This window comes from Lithobates pipiens, unplaced genomic scaffold (assembly GCF_037356315.1).
Source record: "Lithobates pipiens isolate NorthernLeopardFrog02 unplaced genomic scaffold, aLitPip1_a1.2 Scaffold_16, whole genome shotgun sequence".
Classification (NCBI taxonomy): domain Eukaryota; kingdom Metazoa; phylum Chordata; class Amphibia; order Anura; family Ranidae; genus Lithobates; species Lithobates pipiens.
This window is the reverse complement of record NW_027507748.1, coordinates 653,206,091-653,232,727: the sequence shown is the minus strand read 5'-3', so window position 1 is coordinate 653,232,727 and position 26,637 is coordinate 653,206,091. Positions and strand designations below refer to the sequence as shown.

General features: G+C 45.6%; 1 protein-coding gene across 3 annotated transcripts in view; it reads left to right on the top strand.

Annotated features, from left to right (window-relative positions):
• Positions 1-26,637, top strand: part of CEP126 (centrosomal protein 126) — a 132,109-nt gene that overhangs the window by 56,379 nt on the left and 49,093 nt on the right. The window contains exons 1-3 of one of the 3 annotated variants that reach the window (XM_077484398.1): positions 16,983-17,300; positions 17,604-17,749; positions 24,521-24,638. In XM_077484398.1, coding sequence (XP_077340524.1) covers positions 24,607-24,638 — 32 coding nt within the window. In that variant the 5' untranslated portion in view covers positions 16,983-17,300; positions 17,604-17,749; positions 24,521-24,606. The other 2 variants (XM_077484399.1, XM_077484397.1) reach the window with 2 other exon arrangements.

Below are 26,637 nucleotides of genomic sequence, written 5' to 3'. Positions count from 1 at the left end.
GGAGGAGGAAGAGGATAGACAATCAACATAACAGGACAGTCACTCAGCATCAGCATAGGCAGTCTTGAAGGGATGTGATATTTCAAAAAAAATTATTCGGTTACATCAGCTTCAGGTGCTTGGTAGCTGTGGGTGATCCAAGACTGATTCATCTTGATGAAGGTCAGTCGATCAACTGATTCGGTGGACAGGCGCACCCTGTGATCAGTAACAAAGCCACCAGCAGCACTGAAGGTGCGTTCCGAAAGAACGCTGGATGCAGGACAGGCCAGTAGCTCAATTGCATACTGTGCAAGCTCTGGCCAGTGATCCATCCTCAAGACCAAGTAAGCCAGTGGATTTTCGGTGGAAAAGGTGTCCAAGTCTGACCTTGCCCCTAGGTATTCCTGCACCATGTAAATCAGACGCTGGCGATGGTTGCTGGAACCAATCATACCTTGGGGCTGCGGACTAAAAAATTGTCTGAAAGCATCAGTCAGACGGCCACCTTCTCCACCACTCCTTCTGACCGATGCCTCAGCAACACGTTGTCCAGGACCAGGAGTTTGTAACCTCCCAGTCTCTGAGAACGCATTGCACAGACCTTTCTGCAAGGCCTCCCGGAGATGTCTCATCCTCTGCTCCCTCTGCGATGGCAAGATAAGGTCGGCAACCTTACCCTTGTACCGTGGATCAAGGAGAGTGGCCAACCAGTAATGGTCCCTCTCCTTGATCCGAAGAATATGAGGATCCTTCCGCAGGCTTTGCAGGATCAGGGAGGCCATGGAGCGTAGGTTAGCTGAGGCATTCGGTCCGGAGTCCTCTGGGTCATTAAGGGCAACATGATCCGCAGCTACCTCCTCCCAGCCACGTACAAGTCCACATGTTTCTTGGGACTGTAAACCATCCCTACAAGACTGCTGCTGCTGCTGATGCTGAGTGCCAGCCTCCACCTCCATGCTGACACAATCATCCTCCTCTTCCTCCTCCTCATCCTCTTCCTGTGTGATGGGTGGCACAGCAGGAACACTGTCTGGATAAAGGGGGCCTTGAGAGGCAAGGAAGTCCTCCTCTTCCTGCCTCAAGTGCCCTGTCCATTATTCCACACAGCGTATGCTCCAAGAGGTGGACAAGAGGTACAGTGTCACTGATGCATGCACTGTCACTGCTCACCATCCTTGTGGCCTCCTCAAACGGTGACAGGACAGTGCATGCATCCCTGATCATGCCCCACTGGCGTGGTGAGAAAAAACCGAGCTCCCCTGACCCTGTCCTGGTGCCGTAGTCGCACAGGTACTCATTGATGGCCCTCTGCTGCGTGTGCAGCCGCTGCAGCACGGCCAACGTTGAGTTCCACCTGGTGGGCATGTCACATATAAGGCAGTTCTTGGGCAGGTTCAACTCCTTTTGGAGCTCAGCCAGCTGAGCACAGGCATTAAATGATCGGCGGAAATGCACACAGACTTTCCTGGCCTGCTTCAGGACATCCTGTAAGCCGGGGTACCTGCCCAAGAACCGCTGCACCACCAGGTTAAGGATGTGAGCTACACAGGGCACATGGGTCAGTTGTCCCTGTCGGAGGGCGGAGAGGAGGTTGGTGCCATTGTCACAAACCACCATTCCTGGCCTGAGCTGGCATGGCGTCAACCACCTCTCGGCCTGCCCCTGCAGAGCTGACAAAACATACGCCCCAGTGTGGCTCCTGTCCCCCAAACAAACCAGCGCAAGCACGGCATGGCATCGGTTTGCCTGCGTACTTGCGTAGCCCCTGGAACGCCTACGGAGCACCGCTGGTTCTGAGGACAGAGTACTGGAAGAGGCCATGGAGGAAGAAGAAGAGGAGGGGGTGGAGGAGAGAGGTGTGTCACAACCAATAGTAGCATTTTGGAGGCGTGGTGGCGGAACAACCTCCAACACTACTGCACCTTGTCCTGCATCCTTCCCAGCTGCCAGAAGAGTGACCCAATGGGCCGTGAATGACAGGTAACGTCCCTGTCCATGCCTGCTGGACCATGAGTCAGCGGTAATATGCACCTTACCCCTGACCGCCCTGTCCAGCGAGGCAAGGACATTGCCTTCCACATGCCGGTAGAGAGCCGGAATCGCCTTCCGTGAGAAAAAGTGGCGTTTGGGGACCTGCCACTGAGGAACCGCACATTGTACAAACTCACGGAAGGGGGCCGAGTCTACCAACTGAAAAGGCAGCAGTTGAAGTGCTAGCAATTTAGCCAAGCTAGCATTCAACCTCTGGGCATGTGGATGGCTGGGAGTGAACTTCTTTCGCCGGTCCAGCAGCTGGGGCAGGGACATTTGCCTGCTATAATCGGACGTGGGTGTACCGCTAGCAGAGTTCCCGGAAGCACTTGGCTGTGACACACCTAATTCTACACCTTCATTCCTCTCAGAGCAGGTTTCAGAGAGGACTGAAGGTCTAGTGGGGTTGGAGATGCCAGCTGATGAGGAGCAAGGAGAGGTCCGCTTTGTTCTTTGGTGTGGGTCTTTGAGGTACGCTTGCCAACGAGCTGCATGGCAGGTGAACCTATGTCTGGTCAAGCATGTGGTGCCCAAGCGGCTGATGTTTCGGCCACGCGAAATACGCATGAGACATATGTTACAAATAGCAGCGGTGCGATCTGATGCACTCGTCTCAAAAAAGGCCCACACCAAAGAACTTTTAGAATAACGCGCAGAGGCAGCGCCCTGCACAGGCGGAGCTCTGCGGTGTGATTCAGTCGGTGTGCTGCCCCTAAGCTGGCCCCCGGAGGGCATCCTGCCTTGTTGGACATGTGCCTCCTCCTCCTCTCTCCTACCAGGCACCCACGTGGAGTCAGTGCCCTCATCATCCCCTCCCTCTTCATCGCTGTAGCAAACCTGGAAGTATGCTGCAGCTTGTGGAACATGACTGCCAGATTGCTGTCCTTCTTGAGCATCCCCTCTCTCTGCGCTCACGCTACTGCCTTCCTCTAGCTGAGTGTCATCATCAGAGCCCACAAAACACTGGGCATCCTCCTGGAGCATGTACCCAACACTGTGCTCAAAGAGTTCAGGAGACTCCTCAGGAGGACGTGGTGGGTCTAGGGAAGGAGTCACTGATGATGACATTGAGAGGAGGGAAGATGATGCGTTGGCAGCTGCTTTGCTAGTACCCTGAGACTGGGTGAGAGAGGATGAGGAGGATGAAGGAGGAGGAGGAGGGGGAGGGCTTGGTCATCCACTCTACCAAGTCATTGGCATGTTGCGGTTCAACATGTCCAGCTGCCGAAAAGAAGGACAAGCGTGTCCCATGGCCACGTGCTGATGATAATGCACCGCGTCCACGACCAGCACTGTTGTCTCTAGACACAGAGCCTGCTTGCCCTCTTTTATTGGCTTGCGCCTGTCTGCCTCTCTTTGACATGGCAATGGCCTGAAGGGAGTTGGGTAAAACAGCAGTGTAATGGAGTCACACAACACCCACTAAGCCCTGCAGATGCCTCTATTAGAGAACAGCAATAAAGGGTAGATACAGGTGTATATTGTGCTGGAGGCACAAAAAACCCACTAACTCCTGCAGATGCCTTTTATTATAGAACACCAGAGATAAAGGGGTATATACAGATGTATACTGTGCTGTGCTGGAGGCACACACAACTTCCAATAACTCCTGCAGATGGCAAGTGGGCTCAAATAGAGAAGAGCTATGTAGGTGGATATAGCGGTGTGTACTGGGTACAGAGCACGCAGACAGCACGCACAAGCTCCTAACACTACTGACTGCAAGCTCTATTATAAAAGATAGATCACTAGCTATATAGGTGAGGTGAATATAGCGGTGTATACTGCGGTCAGGGCACACAGACAACAACCACTACAGAAGAGCAAGATCGAAAATCGGCCGATAACGATCGGTGTGTACTGTGTTGAAGGTACACAGAACACCCACTAACTGCTTCAGACGCCAACACACTACACTAGGCCGCCGCGCTGGCGGCCTCATATAGTGTGGGGCGTGTACTACACAGCCTGAGCTATGATTGGCCACAGGCATCCTGCCTGTGGCCAATCATGGCTCTCCTCGCTGCTGGCGCTGTGATTGGCCAAGCATGCGGGGTCACAGTGCATGCTTGGCCAATCATGAGCCAGCAATGCACTGCGATGACGCAGTGCATTGTGGGCCGTGAGCGCCACACGAATTTGGCGCGAATGGCCCATAACGTTCGGAATTCGCCGAACGGGCGAACAGCCGATGTTCGAGTCGAACGTATGTTCGACTCGAACACGAAGCTCATCCCTACCCCAGAGGTTCTCCCCCCCAGTGTATATATTTCATTCCTATTTTTGCCACCCAAATGCATTTTACATTTTTACATTTATAATTCCCAGAGATGTATTTTGGGCCCTTTTTAAATATTGGTCCAATCAGCTGGTACCATTCCAGTCAGTACACTGTCAGTAAAAATTAGAAACAATGGTCTGGCAATTATTTGACTGAGTTCTTTAAGTACCCCTAGGTGCAAGCCATCTGGTCCCAGTGATTTATTAATGTTAAGTTTCCCAAGTCTAATTTTAATTCTGTCCTCTGTTAACCATGGAGGTGCTTCCTGTGATATGTCTTGAGGATAAACACTGTAGTTTTGGTTACTGAAGCCCCCGATTCCCTCGTGAAGACTGAGGAGAAGAATAAATTCAATACCTTCGCCATCTCCCTATCCTTTGTAACCAGATGTCCTTCCTCATTCTTTATGGGGCCAATATGGTCTGTCCTCCCTTTTTTACTATTTACATACTGTGAGGGGTTAGCTCGGCAGCGGGTGTGTGTGACCCCCTGGATGGGTTCACAACACAAAATCAGGCACAGCAGACAGCGTTGTAGGTGCAAAAAAAACAAAAGATGCGGTTTATTTATGCTACATGCAGTGAAACATATAACAGCCAAACAAAAATAAAACATGAAAATAAATCCTGGTCAGCATGACCTCTAATTACACACTTAGATTCCCTATCTAACAACTGAGTGCAGCCTTGTGCTGCACCAGTCCCTGTCTCTGTTGTAGAGGTTTGCCACACAGGCGTTAACTCACCGCACAGAACAGGTGTCACACTCCCCAGTCTATACAACACAAAACTGGTTCCAGGATGGAGCATCTCCCTAAGCATGCTGGGGTTTTTTGTAGAGGTCTTAATGAGCCCACTTACTTCAGCTGGGCTCATTAACTCTTCCCCTCTAATTGTAAAAGTCTGCATAAAGCCTGAATCTAGGGCACACATATTTCCCATCCTGGATACAACCAGGTGACTTTACCTGCGTGCTGCCACATACCCCCCCCCCCTCTTGTTTCAACCTTGGGGTTGTAACACAAGCAGTCAGACGCGCATATATCCGAGACAAAGCATCCACATTCCCCATTTTAACACCAGGGCGATGCTTAACTGTAAAGTTAAATTCTTGTAGGGCCAGGAACCACCTATTTACCCTTCTATTGGTCTCCTTGTTCTGAGCCATCCACTTTAAAGGAGCGTGATCAGTCACCAGGTCAAAGTGCCTACCTAGCAGATAGTACCGAAGGGAATCTAGAGCCCACTTCACTGCTAAACATTCCTTCTCAATCGTGGCGTAATTTACTTCATGGGACTTCAACTTCCTGCTGAGGTAAATGACTGGGTGCTCTTCCCCGTTCCAGACCTGGGATAACACTGCTCCTAACCCAACGTCTGATGCATCAGTTTGTACAACAAAATCCTTCGAGAAGTCTGGTGAGTACAACACTGGCTGGCTACATAAGGCTGTTTTTAAGGACTGAAATGCTTCCTCAGCCTCTGGGGACCATTTAACCATGACCGACTCTTTCCCTTTTGTCAGGTTGGTGAGGGGCACAGCCTGAGAAGCAAAATGGGGAATGAATCGTCGATAATAGCCAGCGATTCCCAGAAAGGCTCGTACCTGTTTCTTGCTGTTGGGACGTGGCCAACTCTGTATGGCCTCGACTTTATTGACTTGGGGTTTTATCACCCCCCTCCCAATAGTGTACCCAAGATATTTGGCCTCCTCCTGTCCAATGGTACACTTCTTTGGATTGGCCGTAAACCCAGCTTCCCGGATAGAGTCTAGGACTGCTTGTACTTTTGGCAAATGTGAGACCCAGTCTGTGCTATGGATAATCACATCATCCAGGTAAGCTGCAGCATATTTCTGATGGATCCTCAGAATCTTATCCATTTTCCGCTGGAATGTTGTTGCCGGTGCATTCTGTAACCCAAACGGCATTCTCTTATATTGGAATGCCCCATCTCGGGTTACAAACGCAGTTTTCTCCTTGGCTGACTCGGCCAGGGGAATTTGCCAATACCCTTTGGTGAGATCAAGAGTTGTCATATATCGGGCTGTTCCCAGCCGGTCAATCAACTCATCTATATGCGGCATGGGGTAGGTGTCAAATTTTGTAACTTTATTTAATTGTCGAAAATCGTTACAAAACCGCCAGCTCCCATCAGGTTTGGGCACTAGTACGATAGGACTGGACCAGTCACTCTGGGACTCCTCTATCACACCCAATTCCAGCATCCTTTGAACCTCCCCACGTATTGCCTCCCGTCGGGCCTCTGGTATTCTATAAGGTTTTAGTTTTACCCTTTCTCCTGGTGGGGTGATAATGTCATGCTCTACGCCAGATGTTTGTCCCAGAAGCTCAGAGCAAATCTCTTTGTTACGAAGTACAAACTCTTTAACCTCCTGTTGTTGGGGTTTCAATAAGGTGTCTGCTATTCCAACCTCAGGGACTAAAGCCCCATACACACTATCAGATTATCTGCTGAGTTTTTCCTTCAGATTTACCAAAACCATATAATAGGAGGACAAACCTTAGGAGTTTCAATGTGTATGCAATCAGGCAGGCCCTTCTACTACATGGTTTTGGTAAATCTGAAGGAAAAACTCAGCAGATAATCTGATAGTGTGTATGGGGCTTAAGCAATCAGGCTGTACTTGTGACAAAGTCTCTGCGACTAGGGATTCCCTATCCCTCCAGGCTTTCAGCATATTGACGTGATAGATCTGCTCCGGCTTTCACCTTCCTGGCTGTCTAACCCTGTAGTTCACCTCACTAATTTTTTCAATTACTTCATATGAACCTTGCCATTTGGCCAGAAATTTGCTTTCAACCGTAGGGACTAGCACCAAGACCCTATCCCCGGGGAAAAAGTACGGGTCTTGGCCCCACGGTTGTACACTCTCTGCTGTGCTAACTGCGCTTGGGTTAAATGTTCCTTTACAATTGGCATTACCTGTGCAATTCTATCTTGCATCAGGGCGACATGCTCAATCACACTCCTGTGAGGAGAACTCTAATTTTCCCAAGTTTCCTTGGCGATATCCAGCAGCCCTCTTGGGTGTCTCCCATAGAGCAACTCGAAGGGTGAGAAACCCGTAGAGGATTGGGGTACCTCCCTAATGGCAAACATCAGATAGGGTATTAGACAGTCCCAATTCTTTCCATCTCTATCCACCACCTTCTTTAACATTTGTTTTAGGGTTTTGTTGAATCTTTCAACCAACCCATCTGTTTGGGGGTGATACACAGATGTACGCAATTGCGTCACTTTGTACAACTTGCATAATTCTTTCATAACCCGGGACATAAAGGGTGTACCTTGGTCCGTAAGCAGTTCCTTACAAATACCCACGCGGCTAAAAACAAGAGATAGCTCTTTGGCTATGGTTTTGGCCAAGGTATTTCGGAGAGGAATTGCTTCCGGATAACGGGTGGCATAGTCCAATATAACCAAAATGTACTGATGCCCCCTGGCGGACTTCATTATCGGACCTACCAAATCCATTGCGATCCTTTCAAAGGGGACCTCAATGATAGGAAGAGGTACCAGCGGGTTACGGAAATGTGGCATAGGTGCCGACTTCTGACACACCGGGCAGGAGGAACAATAATTTTCTATTTCCTTCATGACCCCAGGCCAATAGAATCTCTGCAATATCCTCTCTCTGGTTTTCTCTGTCCCCAGATGACCTCCCAGAATGTGCCCATGAGCCAATTCTAACACCAACTTCCTGTAAGGTTTGGGCACTACAAGTTGCTCAATGGTTTCTTCTGCCCTTTGAGCCACTCGATACAGCAGGTCCCTTTCCATAGTGAAGTAAGGATAAGTGCAAGTCTTATCTGGGTTCACTAACTCGCCATCTATTTTCACCACATTTTCCCGTGCCTTTATTAGAGTGGGGTCTTTTAACTGTTCTGTGGCAAAATTTTCCCTGTGAACCTCAAGATCCGAAAACTCCACAGACGGCATGTTTTCATCTGAGGATGTTGGCTCCTCCCCAGTTTCTCGAGTTTCCCCCGCCAATACCGACAAGGGAAATTCAGGAGAGTCCTCACCACTCCCAGAGGAATTCTGGTCATCTTCCTGGTTTATAGGGGCACCAGTGGGGGGCTCAGGACAATCCCAGAGTTCCCAGAATTTTGGAAAATCCCTTCCCACAATAGCATCATGTGGTAAGTGAGACACTAACCCCACCTGATGAGAGAGGTTACCTTTGGGGGTCTCAAAAAACACTGAAGTTACAGGATACTCTCGGGTGTCCCCATGCACACAAATAACAGCCACCCTGTTCTTCCCAGAGACCTCTGTAGTAACTAATTCAGCTTTTATCAATGTTACCAGGTTACCTGAATCCAGCAACACATCAACATTTCTACCATTAATACACATTTTACATAAATGTTTCTCAGGTCCCCGAATGGCAGTGCATGCAACTGTCGCAAACAGCGACTGACGTCTCTCCCTTATAAAGTCACATTGCATAGGCTCATCCACAACGGGGCAATTGGCTGCAGTATGTCCCTCTTGCCGGCAGCGGTAGCAAATAATCTTTTTCGCTGCCTCTTGCAGCATAGGCTTCCTGGGCTGCTCCCGCCAGACCTTAGGTAGAACTCCCACCCTCTCACTCTCTCCACCCTCACCCCTTGGAGTCATCTTACCCGCCACTGGGGATGATCTGGTCTTAGGGTAGAAAGTCCGTGAGTCCCTGGAAGAGGTGGTCAGGTTCTCTGTAGCCAAGTACCTCTCAACCAGATCCACAAGTTTATCTGCATTTTCTGGGTCTCCATGGCTTACCCATTTTTGGATGGCAGTAGGAAGAGCTCTCAGGAAACGATCCATAACCACACGTTCCACAATGTTTGGTGCGGTCAAAGTCTCTGGCTGCAGCCACTTTCTGCTCAGGTGAATGAGATCATACATTTGAGACCTGGGGGGTTTTCCAACCTGAAAAGTCCAATTATGCACACGCTGAGCCCGGACGGCCAGGGTGACACCCAGCCGTGCCAATATTTTTCTGTTTTTAGCACCACATAGTCTTTTGCTTGGTCAGGCTCTAGGTCATAATAAGCTTTCTGCGATTCCCCAGTTAACAGAGGGGCCACCAGTCCAGCCCATTGCTCCTTAGGCCACTTTTCCCTTTCAGCAGTCCTTTCAAATGTGGTCAAAAACACCTCCGGATCATCCTCTCCAGTCATTTTTGTCAGTAAACGGCTCACACCAAAGGATGCGGTATTATTGTAACCACTTGCTTCATTGGTCTGCGGACGTTGCTGTATTAATGTCTCTATTTGCCGTTGAAAACTCTGCTCTTGCTTCTGCAACAGGTCTATGAAGCGGGCTTCAGATTGCTGCTGGGCTTGTTGCTGAGCTTCCAAACTCTGCAGGAGAGCTTTCTGCTGAGCTTCCAGACTCTGCTGCAAAGTTGCATTTGTCTGCTGCTGGGCTGCAAGGCTCTTTTGTAAACCTGCATTTGTTTGCTGCTGATTTGCATTTGCTTGCTGCTGGTTTGCATTTGCTAGAGCCAGCTGTCTCAGTATCTCCTCCATGCTGGCCTTAACAAAAAAATAAAAAAAACTGCCAAAATTCTCCACCAACTGTGAGGGGTTAGCTCGGCAGCGGGTGTGTGTGACCCCCTGGATGGGTTCACAACACAAAATCAGGCACAGCAGACAGCGTTGTAGGTGCATAAAAAACAAAAGATGCGGCTTATTTATGCTACATGCAGTGAAACATATAACAGCCAAACAAAAATAAAACATGAAAATAAATCCTGGTCAGCTTGACCTCTAATTACACACTTAGATTCCCTATCTAACAACTGAGTGCAGCCTTGTGCTGCACCAGTCCCTGTCTCTGTTGTAGAGGTTTGCCACACAGGCGTTAACTCACCGCACAGAACAGGTGTCACACTCCCCAGTCTATACAACACAAAACTGGTTCCAGGATGGAGCATCTCCCTAAGCATGCTGGGGTTTTTTGTAGAGGTCTTAATGAGCCCACTTACTTCAGCTGGGCTCATTAACTCTTCCCCTCTAATTGTAAAAGTCTGCATAAAGCCTGAATCTAGGGCACACATATTTCCCATCCTGGATACAACCAGGTGACTTTACCTGCGTGCTGCCACAATACTTAAAGAATTTCTTGGGATTTTTTTTTGCTCTTCTCCGTTATGTGTCTTTCATGTTCTATCTTAGCCGTCCTTATCATTGGAGTTAAACCATCCAGGACTTTTGTTCTCTCTTTTAAATTTATTATCCAATGGGATGCATTGGCTAATGCCCTTATTTAATATGCTCTTAAAGCAAACCCATCTCTCCTCCGCATTCTTTGTTCCTAAGATTTTATCTCAATTTATGCCTTCTAGTAAAGTTTGTAGTTTAGGGAAGTTGGCTCTTTTGAAATTCAGTGTCTTTGTATTCCCCTTATGTTTCCTATTTGTGTGATTTATACAGAAGCCAATTGACCTATGGTCGCCGTTCCCTAAATTGCCCTGTATTTCCACATCCATGATCAGGGGTCTGTATTGTTGGTAATCAGTAGATCCAGTAAAGCTTTATTTCTAGTTGGTGCGTCTACCATCTGACCCATAAAATTGTCCTGCAAGACATTTAGGAACTGGCTAGCCTTAGATGAATGCACAGTTCCCTCAGCCCAGTCTATGTCTGGATAATTAAAATTCCCCATTATGATAACACTTCCCATCCTTGCTGCTAATCCAAATTGTGATAGAAGATCAGTCTCCCCTTCCTCCCTCAGGTTAGGGGGCCTATAGCATACTCCCAGTATTATTTTCCCTTTAGCTTCATCCCTTTGAAGCTCTACCCATAAGGATTCCACTTCCTCCCTAGCTCTCTTAGTGATGTCATCTCTCACATTCACTTGTACATTATTCTTGATATATAGGCATACCCCTCCCCCTTTTTTACCTTCTCTATCCTTGCGATAAAGGGTGTACCCTTGAATGTTTGCCAGACAATCATGAGAGCTGTTGAACCAGGTCTCTGAAATTCCCACAAAATCCAAATCTTCCTTGTACAACAATATCTCTAGTTCTGCCATCTTGTCCACCAGGCTCCTGGCATTGGGGAACATGCCATGTAGTTTAGACCGGTCGCATATTATCCTCTTATTGGGTGTTTCAAGATTGCAACTAGGACTTGCTACTATACTTACCTTGGGTTTATGTGCTTTGGTCAACCTACCACTAATGCCCCAATACTACCCTCTGTTCTGCGCTGACTATCGCTACCTCTGCACCCTCCCCCCCATCGCCTAGTTTAAAAACCCCTCTAACTTTTCAGCCATCTTCATTCCCAGGTGATCTGTACCCTCCTCATTTAGGTGCAGTCCATCCATTCTATAGTACCGGTTATCCACTGAGAAGTCAGCCCAGTCCTCCAGGAACCCAAACACCGCCTTACTACACCAGCTCTTCAGCACCTAGTTCACTTCCTTAATCTCCCTCTGCCTTTCTGATGTGGCTCGATGTACCGGTAGTATTCCTGAGAATACTACCTTGGAGGTCCTTTTCCTCAATTTAGCTCCTAAGTCCCTAAAATCGTTCTTTAGGACACTCCATCTGCCTCTGACTTTGTCATTGGTGCCAACGTGCACCATGACAGCTGGATCTTCCCCAGCCCCTCCCAGTAATCTGTCCACCAGATCCATGATGTGCCGAACCCAAGCGCCTGGTAGACAATATACTGTTCGACGCTTCAGGTCTTTGTTATAGATTGGCCTCTCTGTCCTTCTAAGAACTGAGTCCCCTACCACCAGAATCTGTCTTTCCTTTCCCTTCACTTCCCCTCCACCATCACTGGAGGAGTTCTTTCCCCGGCAGCTAGGAGAGTCCCTCAGCTCCAGCAGTGCTGGTTACTGGCTGGGATCACCAATGTCACTCAATGGAGCGTACTTATTGGGATCCTCCAGCCCTGGATCGGCCTCCCTGGCACTTGCCCCTCTACCCTTCCTGACTGTCACCCATCCACTCGTTGCTAGTACCTGCACCTCTTTGTCTCCCCCCCCCCCCCCCCCCGCTGGCCCCTGCCGACACCTGCCATGTGCATTCCTGGCTCTTTTTTAGTATGGAGGGACTTCTCGGTGCTGGCAGTTGCTTCCCCAGATAAGGAACCTGGGCTTACAGGGAAACAATACACTTACATTTTGCACAGAAGTATTCACCCTTGATCGGATGATCAAGGAATGCATACGTGCCACAAGATGTACAACAAGTCGCCTCTCTACAATCACAAGGCATTGTACCTATTACATTTAATGAGGATTGGAGATTGTACCCTGTCCAAATTACCTAACAACTAATACTCAAGACAGTACACAGGTACTCAACAAGACAAAACACAGGTACTCGCAGACCTACATGCACTTACAGACCACTCGCAGACCTATGTTCACCCACAGACCTACGTTCATCCGCAGACCACTCACAGACCTACGTACACTCCCAGATCACTCGCAGAACTACGTGCACTCGCAGACCTATGTGCACTACCTACGTGACATTAAAAAAAATATATCTGTAATTGGCGAGTGCTTGAAAAAAAGTATTGGTGCTTGTACTTTGTCTTAAAAAAGTGGTATTGGGACAACCCTACTTGACAGAAAAAAAAACCACTGCACTTATAAGCGTTTATCCTCAGAGTAGAATGTGAGATTCTTATGGTCAGTCAAAATGAGGACCGGCACAGTGGTATCTTCAAGGAGATGCTTCCATTCTTTAAGAGCTAAAATGATAGTTAACAATTCTCTGTCCCCAAACTCGTAATTGCATTCTGCAGGAGACATTTTCTTAGAAAAGTAGCCACAAGGATGCATAGCATTCTCAGAGGTATGACGCTGAGACAGAAGGGTGCCCACTCCAGTCTCCGATGCGTCAACCTCAAGAATGAAGGGTAGAGTAGGATCAGGATGTGCCAACACAGTAGCTGAAACAAAGGCAGCCTTGAGAGACTCAAAGGCTTTACTGGAATCCGGAGACCAATTCTGTGGGTTATCGACCTTTCTGATCATATCAGTCAGGGGTTTGACCAGAGAAGAGAAGTTCCGAATACGTTTCCGATAATAATTGGCAAAGCCAAGAAAACTTTGTAATGGACCTAGACCTATGGGTTGAGGCCACTGTTAGACCCAGAGAAATTATCTGTAGTTTATCAAAAAACCGGCAGGAGAAATGTCACAACCCAGAAATGTAACCTGTTCACGATGGAACTTGCACTTCTCCAACTTACAATACAGGTTATTATCTCTCAGCCTCTGTAGCACACGGGAGACATCTGTGTGATGGCTCTCTAGGGATTTTAAATATTTGAGCATATTGTTGAGATAAACCACCACGCATTGCTGCAACATATCTCAGAGGACATCGTTGATAAATTCCTGAAAGACTGTAGGAGTGTTGCAAAGACCAAACTGCATTACGAAGTGTTTGGAAAGTCCTGTCCTGGTGTTAAATGCAGTTTTCCATTAATCGCCCCCCTTGATACTCACAAGATTGTATGCCTCTCTCAGATCAAGCTTTGTAAAAACTGTTGCTCCTTTGAGGCAGTTCCGTACTCAGCATTATCAGGTAGGCGTTCTTAACCACTTTCAGACCGGACCAATTTGCTGGTCAAAGACCAGACCACTTTTTGCGATTCGGCACTGCGTCGCTTTAACTGACAATTGCGCGGTCGTGCGACGTGGCTCCCAAACAAAATTAACGTCCTTTTTTTCCCACAAATAGAGCTTTCTTTTGGTGGTATTTGATCACCCCTGCGGTTTTTATTTTTTGCGCTATAAACAAAAATAGAGCGATAATTTTGAAAAAAACGCATTATTTTTTACTTTTTGTAATAATAAATATCCCCCAAAAATATATAAAAAAACATTTTTTTCCCTCAGTTTAGGCCGATACGTATTCTTCTACATATTTTTGGTAAAAAAAATCGCAATAAGCGATTATTGATTGGTTTGCGCAAAAGTTATAGCGTTTACAACATAGGGATAGTTTTATAGCATTTTTATTAATAATTTTTTATTATTTTTTATTATTTTTTTTTTTACTAGTAATGGCGGCGATCTGCGATTTTTATTGTGACTGCGACATTGTGGGGGACCCATCGGACATTTTTGACACATTTTTGGGACCATTGTCATTTATACAGTAATCACTGCTATATAAATGCAGTGATTCCTGTGTAAATGACACTGGCAGTGAAAGGGTTAACCAGTGGGTGGCAGTGTAGGGGTTAAGTGTTCCTAGGGGTGTGTTACTAACTGTGGGGGGGTTGGGCTGTCATTTAGTGTACACTGATCTCTGCTCCAATCACATGGAGCAGAGATCAGCGTCACTAGTTGCTAGGCAGAATGGGAAAATGTTGTTTATACAGCATTTCCTCCATTCGGCCGCTCCGTGAGACGATCGCGGGGATGCCCGCGGCGATCGAGTCCGCGGGTCCCGCGACCGGACTCACGGGGGTCCCGACCAGCGCGGGAGCGCGCCGCCGGCGGCGCGCTCCCGATGGCACGGCGGCAACGAATATTGGACGTACATGTACGCCAATATGCCTGCCCGTGCCATTCTGTCGACGTACATCGTCGTGCGCTGGTCGGGAAGTGGTTAATTGTGATGCGATTGAGACCCCCATAATCAATACAAGGTCTCAGTTCACCACTCTTCTTCTTCACAAAGAAGAAGCCAGCACCAGCAGGAGATGAGGATTTGCGGATGAACCCTCGAGAAAGCGCATCAGCAACATAGTCCTCCATAGCTTTATCCTCCGACATAGACAAAGGGTAAACCCAGCTACAGAGAGGCATAGCACCAGGTTGAAGGTCTATTGTGCAATCATACAACTGGTGTGGAGGCAAACTACCGGCTTGACCCTTGTCAAAGACATCGCTAAATTTGCATTGCTCCTCTGGCAAGGAGGAGAGGGAAGACGTGCACAAGACCTTAGCCACTTTCCAAAAACATGTCTTACTGCATTTTGGCGACAGGAAAGAACCTCAGCACAAAGCCAATCAAAAGAGGGGTTGTGTCTCTGTAACCTAGGATAACCAATAATCACTGAATAATGAGGAGAGGAAATGACTTGCAATTGGATTATCTCATGGTGAAGAGCCCCTACAGCCATGGTCAATGGAGCAGTCTCATGAGTCACATGGGTGGGCTGTAGAGGTCTCCCAGCAATAGCTTAAATGGCAAGTGGAGTGGCACGAAGCTGCAGCGGAATGGAGTGCTTAGACACAAATTTCCTGTTTTCATGTCAGGAAGCAATAAACAGAGGGAGACAGAAAATGCAGTAAGAAACACATCTTTTAATTAAATGGTACAACTGGTAAACATAGTCAAAACATAGCCAGGGTGTTCGGTAGCCAAATTGGGTAGTCAGAACAAGCTAGGAAATCAGGAAGCCAATAGATCAGATTAGTCAGAGGCAGCAAACGGGATCGGGAAACAAAAGGGAGGTCAGCCAGGCAAGTCTTCAACAGGAACACAGCAGAGAGTCTCTAGATATGTTGAGCAAGGCAAAGGCAATTGATGAAAAGAACCAGGCAGTTTATAGCCAGAAAGGGCTTTCTGTGGGCTTGACTAACGAGCAGGAGATGATCAACAGGTGAGCCACTGTGAAATGACAGTTTGATATTCTATTCCAATAACCCTGGATTATAGGACATTCCCACAATATGGGTAGGTAAGTTTCTTGATGATCACAACCCTTAAGGCACAATGGAGAATTTCCAGGGAACAAGTTTAGTGGGAACTAGTTATCACCCCGACAGAACCTTGAAGTTAACTTCAATAAGGCAGACATTTAAAATGCCAAGGAAGACTGGAGCATCTACAGAACCACTTTACCGCAGAATATGACCCTCTAACCCAGGGGGTAGGGATCCTTTTTGGCTGAGAGAGCCATGAACGCCACATATTTTAAAATGTAATTCCACGAGAGCCATACAATATGTTTAAAACTATTTTTTTATTTTTATTTTTTTATTGATTAATCGACTAATTTCAATTATAACTGTAATATCCAAGTCATCTCCCCACTGTAATATCCATATCTCCCCTATGATTGTCTGCTTGCTTACCACTACACAGGCAGGCAGATCCATGAGCAGTTGAGGTGGGTGATGATGACGGCAGCGCGCCGCTCACCTAGGCCGCCGCCAGATATACTAAGATGGCCGCAGCTCCGGAGCTAGGCTGAAGCTGCGGCTTTTTCTATGGGCTCAATCCACGGATCAGCACACCACGCAATCCATGGATTGAGAGGTGAGAGCCAGATGCAGCCATCAAAAGAGCCACATCTGGCTCGCGAGCCATAGGTTCCCTACCCCTGCTCTAACCTCTGATTTCCATGCTGTCATATAAGGTGTTTGACAGGAGGACCCAGCAACAACCTGTAAGTTGACCAGTGACTTGCATACCCCACATCTCATAAGGTGTTAGTAAGTAATGGTGTGTAAAAAGTGGTAAATTTGTTGGACTCTAAACCTTTCAGAATGTGGTATTTTTGAGTTTTTCAAAGCAGTATTATACTATTAATGGGCAGGAACAAGTTATTTTTCTTTTATCCTGCCCTTAGTTCCACCTTAATTGTCTCAACTAACAAGCCATTCATCAACAGAGCTCGATATTACACATTACTGTGGTGTGTTTTTTAAACCTATAGCTATATATAGCTTTCCCATACGATTTATGAATTGCATGTAATGGTCATTAATTCCATAAAACATTTGTAAAAAAAAGCTTTCAGCGCACAAATGTTCCAGCTTCTGTGACAACCTCTGTATTGCATTCCTTTCCCTGTACACAACACGTGTGTGTGCTGTGGTTCTCTAACGACACACCACGTACTGTACATTATTACGTATATTAGTCATAATAATAAATGTCTCTACTGTCTTCTGCTTGTCTGGACATTTCAACTGTCGAGTAACAACATGCACACGAGGATATACCTGTGTAGTGTTGAAAGCTTGTTATCCACATCGGCTTAGCTACAGTAAAGGTATGGTTTAGCTTCTTCTTTTATAAGAATCGGTGACAGCGCAGCCATCTGCCTGGCTTATATAGCTGGCGCCCAGAGATTTGATGCAAATCCTGAAACTTCCATTTCAGTTTGAGTTAAATGCTCCACTCTTCCCAGCTTTTTATTGAACAAGGTATTTCTGGTTGTAAGAACTGCATATTCCATCATTCTCCAACCACAGCAGCTTGTTGACATGTTGACTATCTAAGGTTCATTTCATTTTTTGATTGTTACCTTTTACATTATTATTGGTTTATGAATGTTGTTTTATTGCCTCCTTAGAGCTCTTGAGGACAAACGTAAAGAAGAGGAGTTGAAGGAACAGAGATTACGAGAGGAGATCCTACAGCAAAGGAAAATAAAACTTCAAGAAGCCACAGAGAAGTTTCAGAGAGCCCACCTACCTCCATCACAGCGCAGGAGAACTGGTCAGTGCCTAACAGAGTTCAGGAAAAATATTTTTATTATTACACAGGATTTATATAGTGCCAACGTGGGGGGCTCTTTACAACGTGGGGGCAGACAGCTCTTTACAACGTGGGGGCAGACAGTACACTTACAATTCAATACAGGAGGAATCAGAGGGCCCTACTCATTAGAGCTTACAATCTAAAAGGGAGGGTCAAGTGGTACTAAAGGTAGAAGAGATGGGTTTTCAGGGATCGTCTAAAAGTAGACAGAATAGGAGACAGTCTGACAGATTGGGGTAGGGAGTTCCAGAGAGTCGGAGAGGTTGGGGAGAAGTCCTGGAGGCGATTATGGAGGAGGTGACTAGTTAGCTAGAGAGCAGGAGGTCTTTGGAGGAATGAAGAAAACGATTTGGTTGGTATTTTGAGATTAAGTTGTGATGTAGCTGGGGGCCGAATTGTGGATGGCTTTGCAAGTTGTTAGTATTTTGAATTTAATTTGTTGGGTGAGAAAATAGGAACAAGGCTGATGTCACATGGGCAAATTTGGAGCAGTGATCCCTCACCATTACAAATCCCTAATGCCAGCGGTTAACAGTGATTTGTTGCTATAGTCGCTGGCACCTTGGTGCTAGGAAGCAATTTTTCATAGCTTCGGGTGCACCTTGTGCAACATTATTACATTGTCATTTGCTGCTACAAATTGCTCTCCTTTAGATCCTATATTTTTATCAAAATCATAATATGTGTTAATAAAGTAATCATTGGTGGCAAACTTATTACCAACAATTTGGAGGAATCTGTATCTGTCTTGTAGTCTTTTTTATTTAAAGTCAAACTGTAGCCATTTTTTTTTAAATCTTTTTTGCATAGAGTGGGAAAGGTTTGGATCACTATTAGGAAGATTTATAGTCACTTTCTATTGACACGCAGTGATTTGGAAATCTCTCCAATAGAGAAATGGACAAAACACAGCCGTCACTTCCGCCCAATGGTCTTAAAGAGGAAGTAAACTCTCCCACTCTGATGCTTCTTTTCATTTAGTCCATTATAATAAGTAATTATCAAACTATAGCCACTGTAATCCAGCCTAAATCGCATATTACTTACTGTTTAAAGAAACTTTAAAAAACTTGTTTCCAGGGGGTTAGGCAGCGCCATCTTAAGTATTGTTTTCAGGGGCTACAGTGGAGTGTATTTCCGCCCTTACATTGAGCACTTCCTGTACTGTTAACCAAGCCTCCTTCTCAATCCAACGTTTCTATGGCAATCCTGCTTCCCTGTTCACAGCTGACATGTTTTATTTCATAGTATTTACTTGTGCTGATTACATAGTGTTTGCCTGTATGAGTCCTATCAGCTTCAGCTGATAAGACTGCAGTAATGCTGTCCCATGCCCTGCTTTACACTACATGTGATGTCACATGGTGTGTAGGAGGAAGCTCTGAGTGATTCTGCAGCCTCCTGGGAGTTCAATGTTGTGTGCTGTAGGAAGTCCTGATAACAGATAGATAAGATATAGAGAGTGTGGCGTAAATCAGGGGAGATCTGGGCATGCTCAGTGACGTCATTCTAAAGAACAAAAAGGATTACAACAATACTAAGCAAGTAAGGAGATATCTACAAGCAGTGCTCATTAGGGATTTTTATGCTGATTTAAATGGGACAAAGTTGTGGGGGAGGGTTTACAACCACTTTAAAGGGGAAATTTTTTGTTATTGAAAAAAAAAATTTTTTTTTATTTTCTTTTATTGCATTTAAGTGGAAATATGAGATCTGAAGTCTTTTTGACCCAAGATCTCACATTAAGGAGGTCCAGTCGTGCTTTTTTTGCTATTACAAGGGATGTTTGCATTCCTTGATAGGAATAAAAGTGACCCAAATTATTATTATTTTTTTTAATGGACAGTGTTAAAATAAAAAATAACAAGTAAAATTAAAAAAAAGAAAATGAAAGAGCCCTGTCCCACCAAGCTCACGCGCAGAAGCGATCGCATGCATAAGTCGCACCCACATATGAAAACGGTATTCAAACCACACATGTGAGGCATCGCCACGATCATTAGAGTGAGAGCAATCATTTTAGTACTAGTCCTTCTCTGTAACGTAAAACTAGTAACCTGCACAAGGGGGCAGTGTGATGCACGATTAATCGCATCACACTGCTCCCCCCCCCCCCTTTTTTTTGTACTAACTTTATTTGAAGTGTGCAAAATGTACGCTGCATTCACTGCGATGTTGGGCGGCACAATAATGAAACAAATTCATCACTATAGGCAACAACTCCACTTTGTCTTATAATTTCATAATAATAATTAAAATGGTACTAATTAAAATAATTTTTATAGTTAGCAGTAATCAAATAGTAATAAATATAATCAATGTTTTTCTTAGTTCTGTTCTTATAGACTATGCAAGTCCTTAATACAGTGAGATGACTTCAGAGTTCTAGTTGGGTAAACCTACTTGCAGCCTTGTGATTTTTTTTTTTTTTTTTTTTTTTTTTTTTTTTTACTATTGAACTGTTATAACACCTCTTTGTATCACATTCTCCTACACGTCAGCATTTTAACAAGAGGTTTCCATCTTAACAGCAATGATTCCTCCGCAAGTAAACTGGTGGGGGTTCACACTTTTATAGGAAGGTACACCATGAAGGACAGCGATGGAATTTGGTTTATGACAGACATGAGCTCTGTGAGGGTGATAAAAAGGGAAAAGTTATATGTGTTGCCTATAGCAGCCAGTCAGATTTCAGAGGTTAGTTTATGGCGCACATTCTTAAAGTTGAACTCCGAACACAAAAGCTTTCAGTTAACTATATTCCTCAGTAGTCACAATGAATATAAATGCACGTTTTGTGCATCAAATACCCAGATATTGCCATAAATAAGTAGCAGTGACATCATCACATGCCCTGTGCAGAGAGCAGAGCTGTGGGAGGGGCCCAGCAGGTCCACCCACTACAGGCTGCCTGCAGAAAATGACTGGAGGGGGCGGAGACAAGACCAGCCACCCTGCATAAGGAGAGAGAGCAGCAGTGACTGGTCCTTGATAACTACTTGCCGACCACCTTACGAACGATATACGTCGGCAGAATGGCACGAGCAGGCAAAGCAACGTATGGGTACTTGCCTCCCACCAGCGGGGGGAGCATCGCGCCCCCCTCCCGGTGCCGGAGGCGGTCAACATCATTGCGTGAGTGATCCGTGCTGAGGGGGAGGCCACTGATTCATGGCCACCCTCTCGCGATCGCTCCCGGCAAATGAAAAGCTTCCTCTGCTGCTGTAATGTAAACAGTGGCAGAGGAAGTGATGTCATCTCTCCTCGTGGAGCCTTTTCGTTCCGGCTCCTGTGGAGAGAAGACATCCAAGTGAGTTTGCACCAAACACTTACAGTAGAACCCGCAGGCACACTTTTCACGCCCCGATCACTCCCCTGCATCCCTTGTCACAGTGACACCAATAGCATTTATTTATTTTTTTTACTGATTACTGCATTGGTGCATTGTGACTATTATAAGTGGTAGAACAGTTAGGTTTAGCCCCCTTTAGGTCTAGGGTACCCCCTAACCCCCCCTCCAATAAAGGTTTAACCCCGTGGTCACCCCCTGTTGCCAGTGTCACTAAGCGATAATTTTTCTGATCGCTGTATTAGTGTCACAGGTGACACTAGTTAGTCAGGTAAGTATTAAGGTTCGCCGTCAGCTTTTTACAGCATCAGGTACCCCCATATACTACCTAATAAAGGTTTTAACCCCCTGATTGCGCCCTAGTTAACCCTTTCACCAGCGATCACCGTATAACTGTTATGGGTGACGCTGGTTAGTTCGTTTGTTTTTTATAGCATCAGGGCACCTGCCGTTTATTACCTAATAAAGGTTTAACCCTCTGATCATTTGGCAGGTGATATAAGTTAGGTTTTAGGGTCTGTGTCACCCCAGGCGCAGCGTCAGGTTAGTGCCAGTACCGCTAACACCCACGCATGCAACATACACCTCCCTAAGCCCCTGTAGACACGGTCAGAGATTTCCACAACCAAATCCGTCGGATTTTGTCCATCGGAGTTTGTCCATCGGAGTTTGTCAGTCGGATTTTGTCCGTCGGATTGTGTCCGAAACTGTTGCATACACACGGTCGGACTAAGTTGACGAAAAATCCGATCTTTCAGAACGCGATGACGTAATTTAGTTACGATAGGACTACGTTCAGGCTAGTAGCCAATAGCTTTGATGTAGGAATTTGATCTGAGCATGCGTGGCACTTGGTCCGATCAAAATTCTCTACACATGATCGGAGTATGTCCGATCCGAGCAGTTGGTCGGGAAATATTTCCAACATGTTGGAAAATTTGGGTCCGATGGATACTCCGACGGAATCAGTCCGATGCATACCACATACAGTCGGATTATCCGACAACACGGTCCTATAGGACACATTCCGACGGATTCTCCGACCGTGTGTACAAGGGCTTAGTGGTATAGTATCTGAACGGCTCAATATCTGATCTGATCAGATCTATACTGGTGTCCCCAGCAGTTTAGGGTTCCAAAAAATGCAGTGTTAGCGGGATCAGCCCAGATACCTGCTAGCACCTGCATTTTGCCCCTCCGCCCAGCCCAGCCCACCCAACTGCAGTATCGATCGATTGATCACTGTCACTTACAAAACACTAAACATATAACTGCAGCGTTCGTAGAACAAGGACCTGATCCCGGCATATCCGCACAATTAACAGTTAAAGCGACGCAGTGCCAAATTGTAAAAAGTGCTCTGGTCAGGAAGGGGGTAAATCCTTCCAGGGCTGAAGTGGATAAGCAGGGACAGGTAGGAAGGGGGAGGGGATAACAGTGGTCAAGATGCTGCTCATCTACACAGCGCACAGAGATAGGAACTTGGCCTATCTATGTACACCAACTTAGAGTTGGTATTTACCTCCAGGTTTGTTATCTGGACTGGAGGTCTTTTTTTTTTTTTTGTAGTGCAGACATAGTTCAATTTGGTAAAAGTGGTGCTATTAAGATTTACCTGAATCTAATGTACATGGCTGTAAAAGTTACAGAAGCAGGAATTTTTGAATCTGGCTTGGGCTCTGGCAGAGAAGTGTCATGTAAACTTTATTGAATCCTCCCCTATATGTTTTCATTCCCAGTAAATTTAGAGTTCTACTTTATATTGATGTTCTGTGCCATCACTTGTTTTCACAGCATTAGTACTCTGACAAATGATCTTAGGTTGGTATGTCTTGTTTGTTTGTTTGTTTTTAAGGTACGGCTTTGAATCCAACTGGGTGACTGGATCATATAGCTTTATATAACATAATTATGAATTATAGTATGATTTGTTGGGTCACTGGGGCATGTATATACTTGTTCCTTATACTTATTTCCTTAGGTTTCATTTAGATATGCGATTGAGGGGGTGGCAAAAATGTGCAGTTGAGTAAGCAGCGGGCAGGGGTGTTTACATGCCATGGTTGCAAGGCAAATTTACCCAACGTATAGCGATCGGCAGGTGGCAAGTACACCCTATGCTACACACTCAAGCAATTCAAGAAGTAGCGCAAATACCCCACAATGGCATGCAATGCATGCAGTTGCAGAGAATTTGTTGGCAAAAATGGGGTTAAAACAGGCAGTGAGGAGGTGTCACATCGTGTCCATGTCACCACCTGTCCGTAGCTTCGAAAGCGCTATGGTGCTTCAGAGGAAAGGGAGATTTAACCTAGGTTCACATCTGTGAGGGTGAGGGTGGTATTGCTGCGAGACCCACACAAATACCGGCAGCCGCACCCACCCACTGAGAAATGCGGACCCACGAGTGGGTACACCACCCGCACTGGAAATCACACCCATACTCCTTCTGCTTGTCAGTCAAATCCTGTGTGTGGGGCTGGAGCCAAGCCGCGCTGTGTGTGTCAGTGGACACACGCAGTGGGGCTGGTGAGCGAGCCCACATGTCTGCCCCTATAGGAAGCAGTTTGCTAAGGGGCAGACACAGAAAAGGAGGAGCCAAGGTTGCCAATGGGGTACCCCAGAAGAGGAGGTCCGGGGCCACTCTGTGCAATACATTGCACAGAGCAGATGAGTATAACATGTTCATTATTTTAATTTAAAAAATTGTCTTTATAAATGCATTAAGGGTCCATTCACACTATTGTGCACATTAACACGTTATTGCAACGCATGGGGGGTTATTTACTAAAGGAAAATCCACTTTGCACTGAAAGTGCACTTGGAAGTAAAGTCGCTGTAGTTCTGATGGGGACATGCAAGGAAAATAAAAAACAGCATTTTAGCTTGCACATGATTGGATGATAAAATCAGCAGAGCTTCCACTCATTTCAGATCTTCCCCTTAGATTTAGAGTGACTGCACTTCCAAGTGCACTTGCAGTGCAAAGTGGATTTGCCTTTCGTAAATAACCCCCACTGGTGCCACTTATTCTGAATGGCACGCCACGACACTTAGCTGATGGATTTGCATTGCAGCATAATGCATGACAATGCACCAACATGCAATGTGCTGCCAGACACAGTACCTACACCGTTTTTGGTACGATTTGGTGCATTAGGCAGCGTTTTTAAATACTATAAATGAGCTGCATTAAACTAATGCACATTAATGTGCCCTCACACTGGACATTGTTGCAGACAGAACCTTCCTATCTTTTGTTTTCTTTGTTAATCTCTATATGACTATTTTATTATTTTCTCATTTGTAAAGTAATAATGTGCAACATACTGTAGTTGTCACTGTTTTAATTAGTAATTATAACAATTTTTGTTTTGCAGCATATGTAGCTAATAAAAAGCCAAATCCAAAGCTTGAAGATGCTCTCAGGCAAATTCAGTCAACTCTGTCCTCCACATTCTACTATATGTCCAATCACCGGAGCCATACTAATACAAGGTACTGGAGGGTCATGTTCAAATGGGCAGAGTATTGGAGTCCCTGTGTAAATTGCTGATCCTTCTTTTGAAACACGTTTACATTAGAAAAAGAAGGGTGACTTTGGAAAAGGAGCAGGCAGATGTCAAATACACAAATGAATGCAGCTCAGTTTTTTCATTTTTACATCAATAAATATATTTTGTAAATGCAAGCAATGCTAGTACCTGAATTTGATTTGTTATCAACATTTTGCAATCTACTGTACAGCAGAGCTCAGACTTGTAAAAGAAGGAAGCAGCAAAATCAATCTATTGTGCCACAAAACTCACGTGTTAACAAGAAACATGTTTATAGGAGGAGAGGGCAGAGTGATAGACACATTAAATGATCAATACGATGTTACTGCAATACACCTTTACTTAGTTAAAAAGGTATATACACCCTAACAAAGAACTTCTCTTATCTGCTCTGTTTTGATGTGTAGAATATACAGTTGAAAGTGTTTTGTCATATCTGTTTGATCAGTGCAAGCATTCCTGTTGATCCTACCAGAAATCTAGTAAGCTTAACCAACGCTACTGTATAATAGAAAAACTTTAAAGTACCTTTGTCCTATATATTTAAGAAAAATTGGATGGCAGAGAATCTAAGGCAACTATGGGCTTTCATGGTACGGCAAGAACTTCCATAAACTCTCATATAAAAATATATAAATTTATTAGAAAAATACAAAAACACAATTAATAGAGAAAAAAAGCCCTCACAGCAAAATATGGACATTACACATAAATCTCCATAAAAGAATTAAGCAATAAGATGTATATTCAATCATCCACAATAGGGGTAGACAAAATGACGATCGAACTGATTCAAACTCGACATGTTTCGTGGGGTGACCGCTTCTTCAGGAGTAAAATTCACAGGAGATTATATACAGTTGTCTCTACAAAAAGTAAATATTCAAAAAAAGATAATGAACAATCAATGAGAAAGGTTATACTAGTGTACTTGGCATAAGAGTGCTATAAGAGACGGAATACATAATTTGGCCTCCCCTTATTCCTCTGCCAAAAAGGGGAAACATAGTAGGCGATCTAAGATTCCTTTCCACAGGCTGTCACAGCGTGAGAGGAGAGAGACAGTAACCGACTAGTCTAAAAGGTGACATCTACAGTGCCCCCCAGTGCAGCCAATCAGTACCTATCAGTGCTGCTTATCTGTGCTGCTATCAGTGCTGCCCGTCAATGCTGCCAATCGGGACCCATCAGTGCTGCCAATCAGGACCCATCAGTGCTGCCAATCAGTGCCCATCGGTGCTGCCAATCAGTGCCTCCTCATCAGTGCTGCCCATGAGTGCCTAGTCATCAGTGCTGCCTATCAGTGTCCCTCAGTGCCCACCAGTGTCGCTGCATTCTGTGCCCTACTGACCCACTGACCCCATCCTCTGCCCCATTGACCACATATGTGGCGCTTGGATGAATCATATCTCAGGGTCTGATGAGGAAGCAGCGGCTGCTTACTGTGAATGGCTGCAGCTTCCCCAGACCCTGATGCTCCATACACACAATTAGAAATTCCGACGGAAAAAGTCTAATCGGATTATGTTGTCTGATAATCCGATCATGTGTGGGCTCTATCGGACTTTTTCCGTCGGATTTTCCGACGCACAAAGTTTGAGAGCAGGATCTAAAATTTTCCGACAACAAAATCCGATCGTTTAAAGACAATTCCTACAGACAAAGTGCCACGCATGCTCAGAATAAACAAAGAGAAGAAAGCTATTGGCTACTGGCCCGTTTATATTCCCGACGTACATGTTTGACATCACCTCATTCCGAACAATCGCATTTTCTGACAACTTTGTGCGACCATGTGTATGCAAGACAAGTTTGGCCCAAAAAAAATCAGATGGAATTTGTGGTCGGAATGTCCGACCGTGTGTATGGGGCATGAGACAAGAACGGTATACCATGGGGGCATGGGGGGGGTTGCACGATTTTAGTCTTGCCTAGGGCAG